Genomic DNA, 20644 nt, shown 5'->3' with positions numbered 1-20644 from the left:
GCGATAATATAATTATGCTTAACCTTCAGCTGATTAATTTGGCGCCAAAAATTATTATGGTTGCATCATCATGGACATTTAAAAGATGCCTCAAAAGTCTTTGTATTCATTTTAAAATTAAGCATAGTGGTCACATGACCATGCAGTTGAAGAACTGATAAACACTTTTAGGATCGACTGCTCTAGGGAGGTGTCCGCCTTATAGTCTGAAAAGAAATGAAAAAAAGAGTGGTAGCCACCAACTCAAGATGTCCGTTTTGGGAGGTGTCCGTTCCTGAGACTTGTCTGTTAAGGAACACTTGACTATAGTAAATCCGTACATGTGATCAACATCATTGGGCTGTCTCTACGTGATCAATAGGGTCTTTAGTAGGATGCGAAGAGATTTTGAGGGAACGAGCACGGTGGTTTACAGAGTCTTCCGGCAGTTTATATGCCGAATGAATGAATGAATACCATTCACATAGAAATTGGGTAAATGCAAACTGTTTGAGTGGTTCTTGTATAACAAATCTTGGGCTGGTGACTGTTCAAGTTCAAGTTTATTGAACAGTCGTCAGCCCAAGATTTGTTATGCAAGAACCACTCAAACAGTCATACACAAGGCTTAGTATGCCAATAAACAATATGGCTTCTTATCTCATGCTATTGTTCATCGAAAACCTCTAGACCGAATCTAACGTAGAATAATCTCAAATAAAGTTACGCAACGACTTAAAACAACAAACAAAACGTCTTTTCATCGCAGATTAATTTCATTAAAGTGCGGCAAAAATTAAAGGTATATTAGGGGACGAAACCGACTCAGAAAAGTTATGCGCGCTGTATTGACGAATGACTGTTTTTAGCCTAAATTGTTATTGTTATTGTAATTTTAGTAATATAAGCGATTTTTTAGAGTTCAGTACCGCATAAAAAATTAAAAATTTAAGCTTTTCCTCCTTTCTTTTTATTTTTGCGTTTGCTTGCTGTACTATTTATTTATTTAATGCAAAGAATGGTTAGATGAGCGAAAAATAGTGGCGAAAAGCGGAATTTGAAAAACCCAATTTTCAGATTTGAAGAAAACACCCACCCATCCACAAGGATAATTAAAAACAAAAACTTCAAGAAATTTAACGGCGAAAAATAGAATATTTTCACACTTTTTTCTTCCGTGTTTAGACAGTTTAAGGGCTGTGCGCTGAGCGGCCCTCTAGCGTGAAACCCGCGACAAATTTCAAGAGATAAAGATCTGCCTTCTAAATTAAATCGTTGGAATAGTTACTTGCACTAGACAACTTATGTTCTTGAATAACCCATTTCAGTTGCTTGCATTCATTCTCCCAATTTTATAGAGGTCTTTAATCTTTAAGTGAGCCTTTTAGGTTAAGCCACAGTCGTGTACTTAAAATCATCTGAATTATTCCTGACCCCCGAACCTTGGAAATGGCTCCCTGGGGAGTGTTTGAACGTGACAACTCAAACAGGGCAACATTAAAAAGTAATTTATACGTGTCGGTCAGATGGTTATTTATGGAAATGTAAGTCAAATGAATAATTTTTAGCTTCTGGTTAAGTTTTCTTCGGCTTTTACGAAGCTATCGATCTTATCGCTTTTTCCACAGCTCAGGGTCAGCCAAACTAAGAGTTCTATGTTTAAAAATGCCTTCCCTTTTTGGCTGGTGGAGGTCTGAGTCGGTCTGAGGTCTCAAAGTGCACCACGTGACTTAACTCTGGCGCGAAACTTGAAAGCCCGCGCTTTTGTTATTGTTATTCAAAAGCGAAGTAGTGAAAGAGAAAAATCAAGTCACATCCCAATTTTTCGTCTTTTATCGGAAGATCGAACATCTGCAACTAAAATCAAGCCTCAGAAATCTTCCGAAATCTTTATTTGTAGACAAGGGCCTATTTCTGTTGAAATCGTGTGAAAATAGGGGTAAACTGAGCGACCGACTCTCATCTAAGATGGCGACGCGACGGTACTCAATTGTTGGTCGAGGAAGACCTCCACTAAGTGCCCACAGCCAGCAAATCAATTCAATCAACAGGAAACCTTTGGGCAGTGATAAGTATTCCTCGCATCTTGTAAAAACTCCTACATCGCCCACGCTGAAAGGAGCCAAGTCTGTGCTATGTACGCCCGATGTCTATTATACAAAGGAACGCTCTCTTTGTCAAGTTGCACGGCCTCAGGTAAGTTGAATATTTGAATGCCGTTTATTTGTCTTAAACCCTCAACATAAAATCTACCCTAGTTATGTTCTTCCTAGACTTTTCTTCCACAATGTGATTCTTTAATTTATTTATTTCAGGCCAAACGTCGACTAGACCTAGACAAGTCGCCATCTAAAACGCGGCAATTCTTTAGAACACCGAAGGTAAAGGGCCCAGGTGGACGAAGAAAAACTCGAAGACAAATGCAGCCTTATACAAAATGTAATTAACTTTTTCCTACTTTGAGTTTTTCGAACAAATAATCCATGGCTAGGATTCTCACATGTTACTCAACTGTTTCCGGTATCATGCGATGTTTATATTTTTAGGACAATTTGAAGGTATTTGTCGAAAAACGTTCCTGCTATGGGCGTTCCTTAGTTTATCAAAGACCATTTTGTTAAGCTGTGTTTTAATGGCGATCTTGATGGAGGTATTCAGCGAAGTTGCAAATAAATCGTTTAAGAGATGAATGATGATTCATGACGACAAACTTGACTGTGAATCACTAATAAATTTCTCTATGTATATTGATTTCGATTGAAAAATACTCTATATCTCCTTTGATATATGCATGCAAATGTTGGGAAAGCATCATAGCAATTTCAGAGGAGTATATTTAACTTGAATCCACGTACGACTTGTGGTCACTACAAGGTTTCTAGGTACGTGTATTTGCTTCTTTAAATAACACTGCAGTTTGTTTCTCCTATGAACTAGTAACCGCTTCAGTGTGAACTTTTGTCCTACAGTGGCTTTTCTGCATCATTATTATTAAAGTTATACAATAATTATTTGTTTATATTTACATTCTGTTGCATATACAGTTGTAGTAAACACATAGATTCCACTTGATTACTCATGCTTACTAATTACACCCTTATTGCTAAAGCCCAAGGCAGAATAATGATATTCAGGTTCTTACGGGGGGTGACAACTCTAACAAAGGCTGTTTGGGCAGTCCTATGAATAACTTTATGTCCTCCCGGAAATTTCGTCTACCCTCCCGAATTTTTTGGTGGCATTCCCCATAAATGTTTAACTTCCCCAAATTGTTTTAACAATTAAAATTAAAATTTTGATCAGAGATTTTTGGCAGCTTCTTGTTAATTATGTAACTTGTAAATTATCTAACCTTTGTTATTTTTTCGTTTAGAGAGTATCATGTTAACACAGAAAGACTGTCAAACTTTTTAAGTATACAGAATCGTGTATTTTTCTTTTTTAATCACCGATGAATCAGGTGAGCAGTGAAGGGAGCAACCCCTCTAGGGGGGTCTGGGGGCATGCTCCCCCAGAAAATTTTGAAATCTTGGTGCTCTGAAACGCCATTTCTAGTGTTCTTAGAGGACAAATTCTGTCCAAAATGTTCTCTAAATCAATTGTCCTTTTTATGCTTATTTTTATTGCCGTGACTTTGCGTAGAAATAGTCAATTTTATTTTATACAAGTTGTGCGGTTTTTGAAATTGCTCTGGATATCACTTTCAGCTAAGTATACTCTGTGTGGTGTCATTGTATGAGTATCATAAGAATTCATTTGAAAATTTCAGAACAACTGTCGAAATCTGAAATTTTCCTATCCTGAACGCATGTTGATCAGGATTCGGGATTTTCGAGCAAAATCGGAAGGACCCCAACAAGATCAGGATGATTAAAGAGTCTTCACAGACATACTACTTTTTATGGCCTCATTTGTGTTTAACAAGGTTAAATGAGTTTCGTTTTTTTCTTACATACTTCTTACGTACTTGTTTCAAGTTTTCCAGTATGCAATCAGTGGAATTTGCTCTTAAAACTCGTTAACGTGCAGCGTAAAAATACCCCTGAACTAATGAATGATGGGATCTGGTGTGAACTGATAGTATATGCCTTGCACCGGTACGGTTATTGTGTCAATCCGCTGGGGATTGCAGGTGGTCAATCGCACTCGAACTTCATGCTATTTTAGTTGGAAACGTTGCTGATTGGTCTTTTCATATCACGGGGAGTTCAGCCGTTTTCAAGTGTCAAAATACATAGAATACAGAGCATACACTGGGTGCATATCACTGTATATACATTGTTTGATAACATGCAATATCAAATCTTTGCTCAATGTCTCGAAAATATCTCATATTTCCCGAAAAATTTCCCAGGTTTCCCGATTCCCGGCAAAATCTCCAGATTCCCAGAATAAATTTGTTTTTCTCCCAAAACAGCCCTTGTTAGAGCTGTCACCCCCCGTGGTTCTTAAAAATGCTGACTAATGCCAAGACCAGAGGAAATTAATTAATGGAGGATATTTTTATGTCGTGGTATGGGAAAAATGTGACATCTATTGGTAGTTACCAAAACAGACTACATGTATAATCATTTTGCTTTTGTTGTTACCTTGCAGTGTTTGTGAAATCTCCAATAGAGAACACCAGGTATGACACCTCTCTTGGAATTTTAACCAAGAAATTTGTGGGCCTTTTGCGCAGCTCTGAAGATGGTGTTGTGGACTTGAACCAAGCTGCTGATCTCTTGGAGGTGCAGAAGAGAAGAATATATGATATCACAAATGTTTTGGAAGGCGTGGGACTGATAAAAAAGAAATCAAAGAATAATATTGAATGGAGGTCAGTAATAAGTTACATGTACATGTATGGTACCTAGAAAAAGTGGTTCATTTACTAAAAGTAAAGTTGATTTTTAAAAGTCTCCCCCCTATAGAGGATCTATTACAACCTGCTGGTACCAGGGTGCAAAGAAAATCATTTTTACAGCTCGCCGTTCAGGCAAGCTGAAGCTAGCATTTACTAGCCCAGATGTCATTTCAACTAGCCCCAAAAGCTTTTTGACCTGCAGAATTAATTTCACATTTCATCTGTTATTCAAATTCCTCAATAAACATCACTTGCCCGTCAGGCAAGTTAAAAACAGAATTCACTAACCCAATAGCAAAATCCACTAGCCCCGGGCTATCGGACACGACTTTCTTTGCACATTGTGGTACACTAAATTGTTACCATGTTGTAAATTCTGCTGTTGACAAAACCTCAAATAAATTATGGTCACCTTGCCACCAACAAAATCGTCCCCAAGACTTTGCTCTTTGCCAACCAACTCGTCACCCACTAGCATTAACAATATAATAGTGTTGCAACATGTGAATTGAAGCCAATGTTTTCTTGTTTCACTTTATTCCCTGCTGTACGTGTAATGCCTCTACATATTTTTAGCAACCCGGTTAATTATTTGGTGGGGATTTTGTTGGGTGATGAGGTGATCGGGGCAGACTGTGGCAACCCCTGTTATCATATCCCTAACCTTTTGCCATTTAGTGAGTTACAGTAGAACCTCGCCTTACAAGCACTTTGGTAATACCGTCACCTTGCTATTGCAGCCACTTTTTTTCAGCCTGGCAAAACAGCCATACATTTCCTTATAAAAAAACCCTGTTAATGCGGTCACCCCATTTATATGGCCAATGGCCACTTTTAAAAGTCTAAACAGTAGAATCTCTTATATATTAAAGGGGTGAAACTATTTCACCCTTTAATATGGCCACTTGTCAGAAATGTCAAAAATTAAAATGCCTGCACTGACATGTCAATTTTATTGACCTAGTAATCTGAGCCTGTGCTTGTACTGTTTTTAGACTACAGTACACTTAAAATGCTCTTGTGGTGATTTTTTTAGCTGAATTTTAAAACTGTTTTATGTGCATTTGTACTGAAGGAAATTTTTTAATTATTTTTTTCAATTATTAACACAATATTTACATTCTGGGTGATTATTAATGAGAACGGTTGTTCAAGAAAAAATTATGTGAATGCAATGTACATGTATGGTATATTTGTCATTAAGGCTCTCAAGTCATAAAATTTGGGTCTGCCCCAGTGATACGGCCACCCCCTAATATGACCACGTTTTTTTGATCAATATTGTATATAATATGTACATAAAAGTGGATTCAATCTGATCTGCTCTTGGATTTATCAATACCCAGCACATTCTCCCTAGTTGAGTACCTTATATGGGAAAAATCCATGGCTCTGAGTCTGTTCTTAATCATCATTAATCATCATATTGTAAAACATAATCTTGTGTGATCTCATACTCAAATATGCATGCTTCAAACTCCATGAATTTAAAGTACATAAATATGTTGGTCTTGTTATTCCAGGGGAACTTGCTACACTGATAGCTCTCACCGAAATAAAACAGTGAATTCAATTTCTCCTCAAGTTATGGACCTTCACACAGATGTTGCTGATCTTGAAGCAAAGGAGAGCTTTTTAGACAGAATGATTGAAGGTTGTCGTACCGAACTAAAAAGTCTCACAGAAGACCCTGACATTATCAAATATCCTTTTATGTAATTTAAAGTAGAACTCCTGTATTGATTCCTACAGGTGTATATTGTCAGTTAGGGCCATTTTTGTGTTTTCCTAAGAAATACAAATACATGTACATGTATACTATGACAATTTGAGAAAATTATCAGGGTTGTCATTAAGAGCCGGGGCCAAGGTATTTTCCCCGGCTACTAAGAGAGTGGCCCCCGCCTACTTTTATTGGAAAATAGAAGAAAAATAGAACCAAAAGAAATCCCTAGCTGTTTGATTCCCCGCCTACTTGTTGTATTTACCCGGCAACTTGAAATCTTAGTGACAACCCTGATTATGATATTTTTCATAGTGGCCTATTAAAAGGATCATGCAATCAATTTGCTTTTACACTACAATGTCCCTTAACTTGTGCTAAGCATGCATATGTCACCTACAGGGATATTCGCGATGTCAAACACTTTAAAAATAGGACAGTTATTGCAATCAAAGCTCCACCAGAGACCAGGCTGGAGGTCCCAGATCCCAAGGAGGTATTGATAATGTTGAGTAGTTAGATTTGTAGTTGAGCTTGCTTTAGCAGAGCGAGACACTAAAAATGCAAGCATGTTTTCTTCGTTGGTCCGTCACAAACAGGGGGGGGGGGAAGCTCCCATACATTCCTAACAGAGACCATGGAAACTGGGGATAAGAATCATGATGACTTTTATTTTATGCAAATGAGTCTTGTGATGAGCATGCGGTTTATTTTTGGTGACGACTGAAATGATGCATCTAAGTTGAACACGTTTTTGCTGTTTGCCAATGATGTAGTTTTCCCCAAATCAAGGCCCTTGATTTTCGTGTAATTTTGCACGTGAATTTAAAATTAAAAACCCCAAATAGGTTGAGAAAATATTATTGCATTGTATTTAGGAGTTACATTTCTCAGAATTTTGTGGCAATTACTGGAACTCTATGGTGAAATAGATTCACTTTGTTGTATGTATTGAATAATTGATAGATTTTTACAGTTGTTAAAATGTGAAGTCGCATTGCACTTTATAAATACTTGAGATATCAATGATTTAACCTTCAAGTACTACTGGAAGTATCTTCAACTACACTCTAACGTTACGTATGTGTCACGGATGTGTTTATACAGGTAGCTTTGTACTTGACTATCACGCACTCTACTTGCAGCACTTCATGTCCATAGAATTAATCCCATATCGAGCTTTTCCAGAACAGGCTGTTCCATGAATTGTATCACTTCAAAGCGTTGACTTCTTTGGAACAATTGATTACTTCAGTGGTTGAAAAAATAATAATAATCGTAATGAACAAAACTTCAAGGTTTACTGGAAAACCAGGATCAGGGATCAAGGATTGGTTAAAAAAACTTGAAAATAAAATAAATACAGTGGAACCCTGTTAATACAATCAACGATGGGCCAAAAAATTTGGCCGTAATAATGAGGTGACTGTATTAACAGGGGTTTCTTTACAAGAAAATGTATGGTCATTTTTGCCGAAATAACAAGGTGGCCATAAGGCGGGGTTTCACTGTAAATAAATTGTGGTGATGTGGGCTGCAGACTATGCACTAAAAATTTCAGTAAACTACCCCGAGTCTTACTGAGTCAGTGATTGTTTAGACAAGAAAGTGAAATTATTTTCCTGGAAAATGAAACGCTTTCTCCCAATAATACTGTGATAAAATGCACACTGTGCACAGCTCTAAACATTGTACTCTCAGATCGCGTAAACATCAACTGTACGAAGATATAAAAGCAGATACTAAATAGCCATGGAAAATGTAATTACCGTATTTATTTGATTAAACACTGCGGCGTTTATTAAATTTTCAGCATTTCCAATGCGGCATTTACATAAGGGTGGCATTATTTTAATCGAGGGCAGCGTTTGTTTCGAAATCACTTTTGTTGAATTACATGTACTGACAACAGTAACTGTAAATCGTCTTTTAAATATTATGTACTTTAAAGGTTCCAAGGTCTCTCTTATTTTGCTGAGATAGAATTGTAATTGTCTGGATGGTATAGAGTTGCACCGAGTTTTTTCTCATTACCCTTGAATAGGTGCTGCATTCTTTTAATTAGGTGCAGCATTTATTGGTAATTTTGCTTCCATCTGCAGTGTTTTATCTAGGGCGGCGTTTAATCAAAATATATTTGGGTACTTTCACGCAATTTTGATATCCTATAAAACGGACATCAAATTCAACAGGAATACGTGCAAACTGAATTAACTGTCTGTTGTATAAGGTTCTGCTAAACTTACACATTTTTCTTGTGCTGAACAAAAACTGTACTGAGCCGTATCATATTCACTACATAGAAGCTATATATATATAATTATACTGATGAAAATCATCATTCAATTGTTTTTAGTGTAAATCCCTGAAAGAGTCCTCCTCACTGTAGCAATATCAAATATGCAGAAGGTTTTCAAAGGCTTTACACTGGTGTGAAGCTTAGATATATGGCCTGTCTCTCCTTGCAAATTTTAAGTTTTGTGTATAACACTTGTTTTGTATTCCAAACGAAAAAGTAGCATAACAGCATCAGCTGACAATAAAATGTTCCTCCAAGCAAGGAAGACTCGAGAGCGTTCTTGTTTTCATTGAATCCAGAAGTGCTGGAGCTGAGAATGTCTTCAGAAACTCTTGGATTCAACTACACGTAGGACCAGAACATGGTCTTGTACAGTAGATAAACAGTACCACTGTAAATTGCTGGTTAGTTAGAGCACTTTCTCTATTTAACACTTCTAATTTGTTTGCATTTTTTTAAAAAATATTATTGGCAAAATTTACAACAATTGGCTTGCAGTTATGATAAACTCATGTACCAAAGGCTGGTACAGTTATGTCATGAACATTTCTTATAATCTTTCTTAATTTGCCTGACATGTACAATGTAATCTATTTTTATGTAGAGCATCCAGATTTGGTTAAAGAGTGTAAGAGGACCCATTGACGTATACCTCTGTCCAGAGGACCAAACCTACCATCCATCACCAATCAAGGAAACCTCGCCCATCAAACGGCCTCCACCTCCACCAATCACTCCCAACCACTTTCTTCTGACACCTGAGAAAACACAACAGTCTACCTACATCAGTGCGGCCATACCAGGCAAGGTCCCAGCTTACAGATTTAATGGGGAGATACAAAGAAGTGGTCCAACTTCCTTGATGAGCCCTCAGAAACATTTATTCATGCAGGCTTGTGATGATGTGATTCCTGAAGACTTGAATAGTGACAATTTAATCCCACTTTCTCCAAATCTTACAGATGAGGAGTACTTATTTACACTGACAGACACCGAAGGCATAACAGACCTGTTTGATTCTTACAATTTGTGGAGTGATGATTGATGTGGTTCAGGTACAAGTTGTACATTAACTGACATTAATGTTCGGTATGATGTTCTTGTAAATTGTTACATTTACATGTATGTTGTAGGTAATTTTTTATCTCGGGTGATTTTTTATTTTTCCTTTGTTTTTGGGCATGGTAATGTATGCTAATGAAGTTGAAAGAAAGGAAAAATAAAAAGGAAAGGGCATCTGGAAAAACCAGAATCTGGAATAGGAAAGGAATGGGAACCAAAAAAGGAATTGTAATGTGAAGAGGAACCAATACAACAACTGGGACGTCATTTGCCTTAATTTATTTTAATTCTAATTCAATTTACACAAAAAAACAAGAAAAGTAGCCCGGGATCATGCCCCCTCCCCCCTGAATCTCTATATAGGGACCTGAAAAATATAACAGCAATGAGAATGTCAAAGAAGTAGCAAGTTTTAGTGAGTAAAGCAACAGCTTTGCAAGTGCATCGTGCTTTCTGTCAATTTCTTCACCGTAAATCTTAAGTTCTCTTGAGAATGTGAACAGCAATGGGATAAATTTAATTGTGTCTGTCTGAGCTCTGATGCGGTCCTCTCTCTTCAACTCCAGCTTCATTTCCCTCGGAATTAACAAGAATTAGTTTGAATTAAGACTTGAATTCAATTTCTCAGTAGCATTACATTAATATAATTTGTCAGACTATATGTAAACAACACACCCATCAGAGGCGTTTATTGGGCTGCCATACACTTTAGGTTTGCTACATATATATAATTATTGTGTTGTGCTAAATTGGGAAGATAACCAGGAATAGACAGTCCACAGCTTAAAAAGGGTATTAACACCTCCTCCCCATCCCCATCCCAGCCAGCACTTCATCTAAGCCTGGGCTTTATTCAACTGATTGCAATAGGGACCTCAAGCAACAAGAACATTGACGTCCCGGACATCAAAAATGGAAACCGGAAGTTGATATTTTCTGTCTTTCAGTGGTCTGACTCAAAAATTTTGTACAGTGGAAGCTAAAAGGAAGGCATTCAGATTCATTGTGTGAGACAGAAGCATTCTGTCAAGCAAAACGTCAAACTTCCAGTTGCTATTCATGAAGTCCGCAACAGTCAGCGTTGACTTGTTGCTTTAGTTCACTATTATGTTTGACATGAAAACACTATGTGCCACAGGCTTAAGATAAAGAAAGGTTAATTGGATTCACATTTCTTGAAAGAGTGTTTTCTAGTTTCTTTTATTATTTCTCTGGCTTTTTATTTAGTTCATGATTATATCTTTTTCTTTTCATATTTCTACACACTGTTTCTATTCCCCTTCCTTTTCAGGTTCCAGTTCCTACTCCCTTTTTTTCCTTATTTTTGATGTATACTAAATAAGAACTAAATCCAAATTAAAGTTAATTAAGATAAATCTTGTCCCTGTTTTTATATAGGTTCCTCTTCCCATTACAGTTCGGTTTCCTGTTCCTATTCCAGATTCCAGTGTCGGGCTTTTCCAGACGCCCAGAGGCAAGAGCCATTGAATGGTACAACAGGTTCATATAAATGTACAATTTTCCAGTTGTGTATAGTTTCCATGAGAAACAAATCACAGCAGAGAATAGACATTTTTACTTAATAACAGTTACATTTGGCTGCTTTTATTTTCATGTAGGATTTAGATTACACAAGACAGTGTAAACTAGAACACAATTTGTATAGGTATAGTGTGTATAAGCAATTAAAACTATCACTTTACTCATGCAAGAGTTAATGATTTTAAAAGAATTTTCCAAACTGGGCTATTTTTCTTAGAAACTCCCAGTTTTAATAGTTTGCTATGATAGTTGTACATTAAAAACCTTTGATTTTGAGGTTAAAACTGTTTTGTTTCTATACAAAATGATTTTATGTAACATTTTACCAGTCCACATAGGCATGGCCTCTTTGATCTCTTTTGAATGGAAAATATCAGTCTGGCTTGCATGTACAATCATAGTAAGAATAGTAAATATTATTAGCTTGTTGTGACTTTTTTTTAAAGTCATGCACATGTGGCTGTCGGTGTCAAGTTTAAAAAGGTACCAAAAAGGATATGTAGAATAGAACCTTATAGGAGAAAAAATAATAATCTTTGTTGATTTTGGTTCAGTGCAATATCATCACTGGATTATTGAGAAAAATAAAAGATAAAAATGTTAGGTAATTAAATTTTATTTTGTAAATTACTGTTGAGAATGCCACAACTGCCCTGCCTCTCCACCCTACCAAAGCCAAACATCCCGGCCAGGGGACTGACACTTTTCGTTTTACCCACAAATTAGTAGCAAGTGTGGATAAATGATGTTGCTACAAACTGCTACAATAAACCCCTTTGAGGGTTGAAACTAAAGAAAACAATAGCCACTCAGGTGTTTAATTTCCGCAAATTATTTTGTACATGCCATAAAAGACGTGTGGGAAACTATCATTTATGAATTTCTGTAAAAAGCAGTGGGAGGAGGAGAGTTCACTCAAGTAAAGGCCTTTTCTGAATCTTTTTTTTGTTTTCAAAAAAAATTTCTCCATTTCTTTAACAATTGAAATTTGCTTTTCAGTTATAAAGTTTGCCTTGGTAAATATATTCTACAATAGACGTTTTGAATTTTTGCATTTGCAACTAAAGTTATAAAACCAAGCCAAGCGTAGACAATGACTAACTAACAATATAATTATCTCCTTTCCCTGTAAGACCTAAACATTAAATTTTTTCCAAAACCCCAGAGGCCTCCATGAAATCAACTGAAACCAAGAAATCTTTGACATTATTCCAAAACACTCTTCTCACGGGACGGTCCCAAAAGAAGTGAATCAGCATTTCTTGGGTTTACAGACAAAAGCAAGGAAGATCGGTATCTGCAGCTTGAATCGTAAATAAAAATGAATCGATCACAATTCTTCTGGGTTTCATGCTTAAAGTACCTTTGCTAATTAATAGATGGACCCCCATCTGAGTTCACAATTACTTTTCCATTTTGCTTTTTCTTCCATGAGAATCTATTGGGTAGGAAACAAGTGTCACTTGTCCACATTAACGAGTGTCTGCTGCTGTGTTGAGTAGGTTGAATTTAAAGAAAAATGTAAGGGCTTACTCCAGGGACAAAGCAAACTGTCTGTAATAACTAGGTATCCATTAAGCATGGTTTGACTGTTGTAATGAACAGTGACACTTTTGAACCCAAAACACATTATGTAAATTTCCTCATTGTGGTAAAGTTTTACTCAGTCAAATAAGGTGTTCTTCATGGTCCATCCAAACTACTTAGAAAACTCTTGGGTAACCATGTTCTACATTGGGGTTGATCATTTCATACCCAACATTAAGGCACAAGTGGTTATTATACAGTCAAACCCTGCTTTACGGACACCCTCTTACTATGGACGCCTCATTATTATAGACAGTTTGCTTTGTCCCTGGGGAAAGAAAGCCCTTACGTTTTCTCTAGATTCGACCCGCTTAATACAGACACCCCATTAATACAAATACTTTTAATGGACCCCTCAGTGTCCCAATTGATGGGGTACTTTGACTGTAGTAATGTTTTAATTAATACCCACAAAATATCGATGAATCTTCCCAACTTTATTGTTACTCTTGTTACAACAAACTGGAAAAAACAAGTGAAAGGCCTTCCACTTTTCAAGGCACAGGCCTTTCAAAACCATCACATTTTACTAATTTAAACTAATTTACAATTATTTATTGTGGTGAACCCTTTCAAACAAAAAGTTGTCTGGATTCTATCTAGGATTTTACCATGTTTGGCAGTTAAAAAAAGATCTCAGATAAATGTGAATTTTGAACAAGAATTTTTAAGCTAGAACCATTGGAATTACCATGAATTTGGATATTTAGTGCAGTTACTGAATGCAAAGTTGACTAAAATTCCCCTTGGTCGCAATGCAGCTGAAAGGTCAAGCCAAGCTTGTTCAAGAAGTTGATTGAAGCCACTATAAAGCTGCTTTTGCAAAATGAGAACGGAAGTTATGATCATGATGCCTGGATTGCTGTTATATAAGTGAAGGGGTTTATAGTCTGTATTTGCAGCTACCTACTTAGGGTTTGTGGATAAACAGCAGTGAACAGATTAGTTTGGTGTGTGCAGGCATGTCAGACCTCCTATATTTCCTATTTATCCTATAATTTGTATAGGATCCTTTAGAGCCTATATTTCATGAAATCCTCCTATACTTGCTACAAATAGAACACATTCTGATATCTGCATTTTGCACTGTGAAGCAATTTTGTTGTGAATTATCAGTAAAAATAGTGTTCCCTTACTAATTCTTCTTATTTGGTGAAGCTAATGAACAATTAAAGAAAAATTTAATACATATACATTCTTTAGGGTTCGAACAGGTCATGAAAAACCTGGAAAGGCATGGAATTTAAGAATTTCATTTTCCAGGCCTGGAAAGTCCTGGAATTCATTTGTCGGTTCTTGAAAGTCATGGAAAATTAAAGTTTTGTTTGATAAATTAGTTACGGTAGATGAGAAGGCAAGGACAATTATAGAGAGGGGTAATTAAACAGCATGCATTTTGGTGGACACCAGAGTTTGTGTCTGCTGAAATGTTAAAGGTCAAAAAATACCTTAAATAAAACAAGGAAAGGTTTTAAATTTTTGAAACTGATAAGCTAAACCTAAGGTCTTGGAAAACTTGAAAAGGTCATGGAAAAAGTCATGGAATTTGAAGAGCTCAAAAACGTACAAACCCTGTTCTTATGGTATGTTCTTCTTCATCTGACATTGATGGGTTGTTGCCAAACCTGCCCGCCAATATCAAAAGACGTGATGCCAGTCACTCAAGGAACTTAACCACCATCGGTTCTGATTGAGTAACTCTAGTCACTTAAAAATTTGTTTCCTGAGTGGCAGCCAATTAAGAGACAACAAATCAATATTGGTGTACAAAAGAGTAATCGCAAATTTCAAGGTCTGCTCATAGGAATAGAAACGAGAAAAATTACAGAGAGTTTATTCAAAACACAACCTTTGCAACAAAAGTAATTTTAAATAATATTTTTATCTTAACTTTCGCCATCAAATAACGTTCTAGTCCCCCTTTAACAAATGTTACTGTTTGAGAAGTTTGACCAAATACATTAAAAGCTCAGAATAGTGTATCTCTTGCTTTATATTCATTGTATGAAATCTATTTTAGCTCCTATAAAGAGCCTATATTTTGGCAGAAAATTGCTATATTTTCCTAAATTTTCAACTTGAACAGCCTATTTTTCCTATCAGATTTTCCAAAAAGTGGCTGGAATGCCTGGGGAGATCAAAACACTACTGATCGAGTAATTATAAAAAAAATAAGACATTCATGGTTTGAATGTATATTGTTATCCTTGATTTTATTTTATCTTAAATACACTGAAGAATCATTATTTTTTTACTACAATAATAGCTTTGTACTTTTACCTTCTAATTGACTATATCCTGTCCGGAGCAGAAGCAAAAAAATAATTATTATATTAAAGTGAATAATTATGAAATTTCATAATTATGTAGAAGATGTAAAGAAAGTATATATTAACTTGCAGTTTTCTTTATAATTATTATTATACTAAGTCAGTGACTATTTAATAAACTTCTCCTTTGAAATTTGGACATGCCTTAATACGCTTTTTTTCCTGTTTCTTCATTCAGTTTGAACATAAAATAATTGAGTTTTAAAGACTCTTGTCTTATATTGTACTGGCAAATAAATGACTTAATACTGGCTGAACTTTTGAGTAAATTTAAAATTCTTCAATCTGAACACAGCATTTCACAGCTGCTTTCCTTTTCCCCTTTTATAAACATTAAAATTAATGTGGGTAGATGATGTTTTATTTTTCTGGACTTAATAACACTAAAAACATCCACATACCCACTGGATTATTTGTATACAGAACTTAGAAATAGTGTGACCACCTACGATGCAACTGCAATGGATAAAAAAAGGTCCCATAAAATTTTAAAGAACCTTATAATAAAATAACAAAAAAAATGTTTAGTTTCACCGATTTTTATTCTCGACATTTAAACCATAAATCCATGTACTATATTAAAACATTACTGAATGTTTGAAGACAACAACACAAAACTGGGCAATACATTGTTCTTAACAGTTCTAACCCTGAGAGTGAGATATGTACTAATCATTGGCATTCCTAAATATAAGTACAAAGTAAAAACCCTGTTAATATCATGGAAAGTTTGTCCTTGTTCACAGTGAGAGTTTTAATACATCATCAGCCTTTTACAACTTTGGTCCACGGAACCATCATGTTACAATATCATTTAAAAATTTTGTTATCACCAGGAACATCATGCACCCAGTAGCGATTTGTGTTGAATTAAGATTTCTCTCACTTGACCTGTCACTTATTGAATACCACGAATTTCTTTGTTTTTTTCCTTTTTTATTTACACTGACAAAATTATTGTAAGGGTGAATTCAAGGGGTCGCCTCGACAAAAGTCTTATTTTTTTAAGAAACACTTGATCTATGTGGTGGGAGTCTCTTTCCAAACTGCCTTGTTTTCATGTATTTTGATTTGAATTTAGCTCAAATTTGAGGCCCTGATTATGCTCTTTTCCTGGTACCCCTTTAAATGCAAGTGGGCTCTTTGGTTAGACAAAACTAGAGTGAAAATAAAAGTTCAGGTTTAAATTTTTAGATATTGACTCCTAGGCCATAATAAGTGAATAATAAGCATTAGGAGACAAAGGAAATTGTAAATAGACCTAGTAGGCTGGATTAGATGTGTAACATACACAGTAAAACCTTGATAATTATAACAAAGGACCAACTGACACAGGCAAAATGTGTTCGCTATAATGTGGTTTGGTTATTTTGAGGTTCTTTTCCATATATTTTACTATTACTGGGACAAAAAAATTGTTTGTTTTACCACGGACACTGTTATAATATATTATAGAAGTTTGTTATATCGAGGTTCCACTGTATGTCATTATCATACCCATTCACACAATGCACAATATGACACCTGGATTAACTGCAAGCAATGCTCACAAAACCATCACTAAACATAAGTTTCTGAGTAACTGCAGGTGCTGGCATTCTCACTGCTACAAGAGTCTTTGCTATCAGTTTGAGATCCTGATATTCGTTCATTTCCTGCTGTTTTTTTAAGGCTGTGACAACTGACATTATCTACTGGCTCCATTTTCCATATTTCCCCCATTTCAATGTCTGTCTTGTTCAATGTACTTAGCAGTTTTTCTCCTTTGCCAAAAGACACATTGTTGGTTGAAGTTTCATTCAACTGAATTGACTTGGTATCACCTTGACCTTGAGGAACATTGTCATTACATGCTTCACGTTCACTGACAATTGATCCCTCTGTTTCTGTTTCACCATTAACAATGCTGGGATTCCATTCTGGTAGCTCATCTTTATCCACCAACTGACTCAACATTGCTTGCATTTCACATGCAAAACTGCTGCCAAGATCCTCGTAAGACATTCTTAAACTGCCAATTTCTTGTGCATCATCATCCATAATAAAAGGGACCATTGCATCTGTCTCATTTTCTCCAGTACCTAAACCATCATTCTCATCTTCACAAATATTTGTGACACCACTACTTTTAAGAAGCAATCTGGTGATTTCTAAAGGTTCATTACTGAATTCTACTGTTGGAGTCTCACTTAATGACTCACTCTCAGCTATTTCAACGGGCAAAAGGCCTGGCTCACTGTACGATACAGCATCACAAGGAACTCTGTCTAATGCTGGTGTCAGCTGTAAATCTGCTGTGGTAGAAACAACTTCAAAGGTTTCTTTGCTGTTTGTTTCAGGGATGCTCAGGCTTGCAGCAATCATTAAGCTCATTTCTGTTTCCTGCTTCTGTTTTTCATAGTGATGTTTAACACTTGGTATAATGCTTGCAATAATCATGCAGATAACAATAAAAGCCATAACTGAAAGTATGATCACAGTGGTTAAGCTTTCATCATCATCATCATCTTCATCATACTTCTGTTTTCCTTGTGCTGCTGCTTTCAGTTCTCCATCAGCTGATGTCCCTTCAAAATCAACTGTAACATTTGCTGAAGACAGGGCTAGAGTATTGAGATTAGTTCTATCCACTGTTATTTTGGTTGTTGATCCAACATAAAAATGGCTACTTGAAGAAAACATTGCTTGCTGGGTGATTACTGTTTTCATCACTGTTACAAGAGGAGTGGGAGTCAGATACATACTTGTTGTCCAAAGAGATGTATTTGTAGGCATAATAGTGCTTGAAAACATTTCATTGCAAGGCATGAATGGATTAACTGCACTGTATGTGATAAAAAATCCTGACCAGGCAAGGGCATCATCACTGTGGAATTTCAAGCGAACACTGTTCCCAGAGCTGCATACAACAGAAGGTGGTGGATTACTATTACAATACTTTCCAATTAGTGGTGCATTTGAATGAGATCCATTCCAAATTGTGAGGTGATCATGAGGACATCTCTGGCGGTTTGCATCCCCTTCAATACTAAATTGCACAAAATTTAAGCGTAATGATTTGCCTTCTTGTACGGTAATGGTCCAAATACACTTGGAATTGTGAAAGTACTCCTTTGGAAAATTCGGTGACTTAACCTCACCAGTACTTCCATGCAGACGCCCACCACACCCAGGGAAATAGACAGAGTAGAATCCAACTTGTGGATCTGATGCATTGGATTTGAATCGCACCCAAAACTCTCCGCTGTTCGACATAACAGGAGGAGGGGGGCGGTCAAACCCACAATACTGGGCTAATACTGTTGCTGTTGAATATGGCATGCTTCCATCTCTCAGTTCTGTGTAACCATTACTACAAGGTACATTAAAATTAATGAAGTCGAAATTCAGTTTGGTGATGTTGGGCAATTTTACATGCCACAAACAATCTTGGTCTTCTTGTGGGGAACTCTGGGTGATAATATTTCCTGGTTCTACACTTAAATCTCCCCCACAACCAAAAGTACAACCATACAACTCCAGTCTCATGCAAACAAACGAGAAATAACTCAGTGGATAGACTCGTATAAATCTTGCGGTTATTTCAGGTGTTAAAATATTAAGGGCTGTTCCATTTCGCCTACTGTTTCCACGAATTACTGTTTTATTTATCCTGTCCTGGTACAACTTCCAGGCAAATCCGTTTGTACTGTACATAAGTTCATATTTGCTAACACGACCCATCCTAAGGGACAACAATTCCGCCGCAGGGTAAAACCCCTGTGACGCAATGGCTGAAACTGCCGTCATTTTCTTTAGGTCTATTTGAAGATACAGTGGCTCAAGAAGGCTGTCAGGATTCATTGAGCACCAGGCAGATTTGCCATTCAATCTGGCAGCCGAAGCTGGAAAATCTTTGTGAGAATGTAACGCGGTAATCATGGAGTCTTTTATTCGTCCGCTTTCTAAACCCAAAGCAATATTGCAGTCGTCGCAACTCGTCGTCCGCCTGCTTTCGCCCTTGCATTCGTCGCCTCCGTTTTTAGGTGCTGGGTTAGAACAGCCTCGTTCTTTATAGCGAAATGGGGTCTTAATTGGTTCAAACGTCATTTGGCAAGTACTCCATGAAGACCAAGAACTCCACTGTCCATCAATGGGACGGGGTTTGCTTCCCCAGTTCCATGGCATCCATGAATTTACACAAACTCCTGTCGGGACGAAAACTGCTTGAGCTATCGAAAAAAAAATCAGCCGTGTGCCGCAAAGGCCATTCATGATATCCACACTTTGTTTTGTTTCCAAATTTCCTAGTGACCTTTGTACAAACCTGAGGCAAGATTCGGAGTGATAGCAAAGATAAAATATAATCCGATGAAATTAAGTGTGTAGTAGAACTTACAAAAACTCGTTTGGCCTTGTTTACACATAGAGGTCACATTCAATATTAAACGTTCCAATAAGTTGCAATGGCTTGTAGTACGATACTGCAATCTCTTAGTTGCTTTGTTTTCTTCAAAATGGAAGAATATTGGGGCGGAGTTTGTTGCTTTACAGCCAATGCAGTCGCAGTACTTGTGACGGCACATGATATGATATTTAATACCAGGGTGTTGATACATAATAACATGGTGTTTATTACTTAATCGCCGGTTAGTTACTATATTAAACGTTTGCTTGCCAACAGCGAACTATGTGTCAAACTTGCTTTTTATGGTAGCTCTTATTACTATCATGGAGGATATTTTTGATGCATAGTGGGGTCGCTTCATGATAGGCGGAACAATGAAGATATTTTCAGTATATTGTGTCATCCATGGAGACCCCGGATGGAGACCCGGTGTACATTGACCTACGTTACATACAGTGTAACGCCAGGAGCCCATGTTAAGGGCTCCTGGTAACGCTGACATACAATCGGCTCCCGATAACTCTAGAGAGAACGGAAAAGGGTTCGAATTGGCGGGAGTTTGAAGCAAATAACCAGAAATAAGAAATGGGATGGGGAATGAATACAAGTGCGCAACATGCACACTTCAAAGAGGGCGTCTTCAAAACTTGATAAGTACACAGTGCTGGACACTATTTAAACTGGACCGACAAAAAAGTAAAGACAGAGAATACGTTGTTGTTGAAATATTCCCGGCGTAGTCAATCGAACGAAACCGAACCAAAAATCAGTCGAACCCTATCGGTCGGATTGTTGGTCGATTGGTTCGGTAATCGAACCTAATCAAACTGGAACTTTTCGATGAGTTCGATTACCGAACTCGATCGAAGCGATTAGTTCAATTTTGTTT

General features: G+C 36.8%; 2 protein-coding genes across 2 annotated transcripts; one reads left to right on the top strand and one right to left on the bottom strand.

The window, feature by feature from the left end:
• The first annotated feature begins 94 nt into the window (after positions 1 to 94).
• On the top strand, positions 95 to 12231 carry LOC140945931 (transcription factor E2F2-like). Its single transcript, XM_073394992.1, has 6 exons — positions 95 to 2175; positions 2295 to 2418; positions 4576 to 4798; positions 6951 to 7044; positions 9452 to 9902; positions 11308 to 12231. The coding sequence occupies exons 1-5, from the start codon at positions 1948 to 1950 to the stop codon at positions 9890 to 9892; spliced, it is 1110 nt and encodes a 369-aa protein (XP_073251093.1). The 5' UTR covers positions 95 to 1947; the 3' UTR covers positions 9893 to 9902; positions 11308 to 12231.
• Positions 12232 to 15249: 3018 nt separating this feature from the next.
• On the bottom strand, positions 15250 to 19955 carry LOC140945930 (uncharacterized). Its single transcript, XM_073394991.1, has one exon. The coding sequence runs from the start codon at positions 19620 to 19622 to the stop codon at positions 16929 to 16931; it is 2694 nt and encodes an 897-aa protein (XP_073251092.1). The 5' UTR covers positions 19623 to 19955; the 3' UTR covers positions 15250 to 16928.
• Positions 19956 to 20644: the final 689 nt, after the last annotated feature.

The sequence above is a fragment of the Porites lutea genome, chromosome 8 (genome assembly GCF_958299795.1).
Source record: "Porites lutea chromosome 8, jaPorLute2.1, whole genome shotgun sequence".
NCBI classification, from domain to species: domain Eukaryota; kingdom Metazoa; phylum Cnidaria; class Anthozoa; order Scleractinia; family Poritidae; genus Porites; species Porites lutea.
Note: the sequence above shows the minus strand (reverse complement) of the source record. Positions and strands in the feature narration are given on the sequence as shown.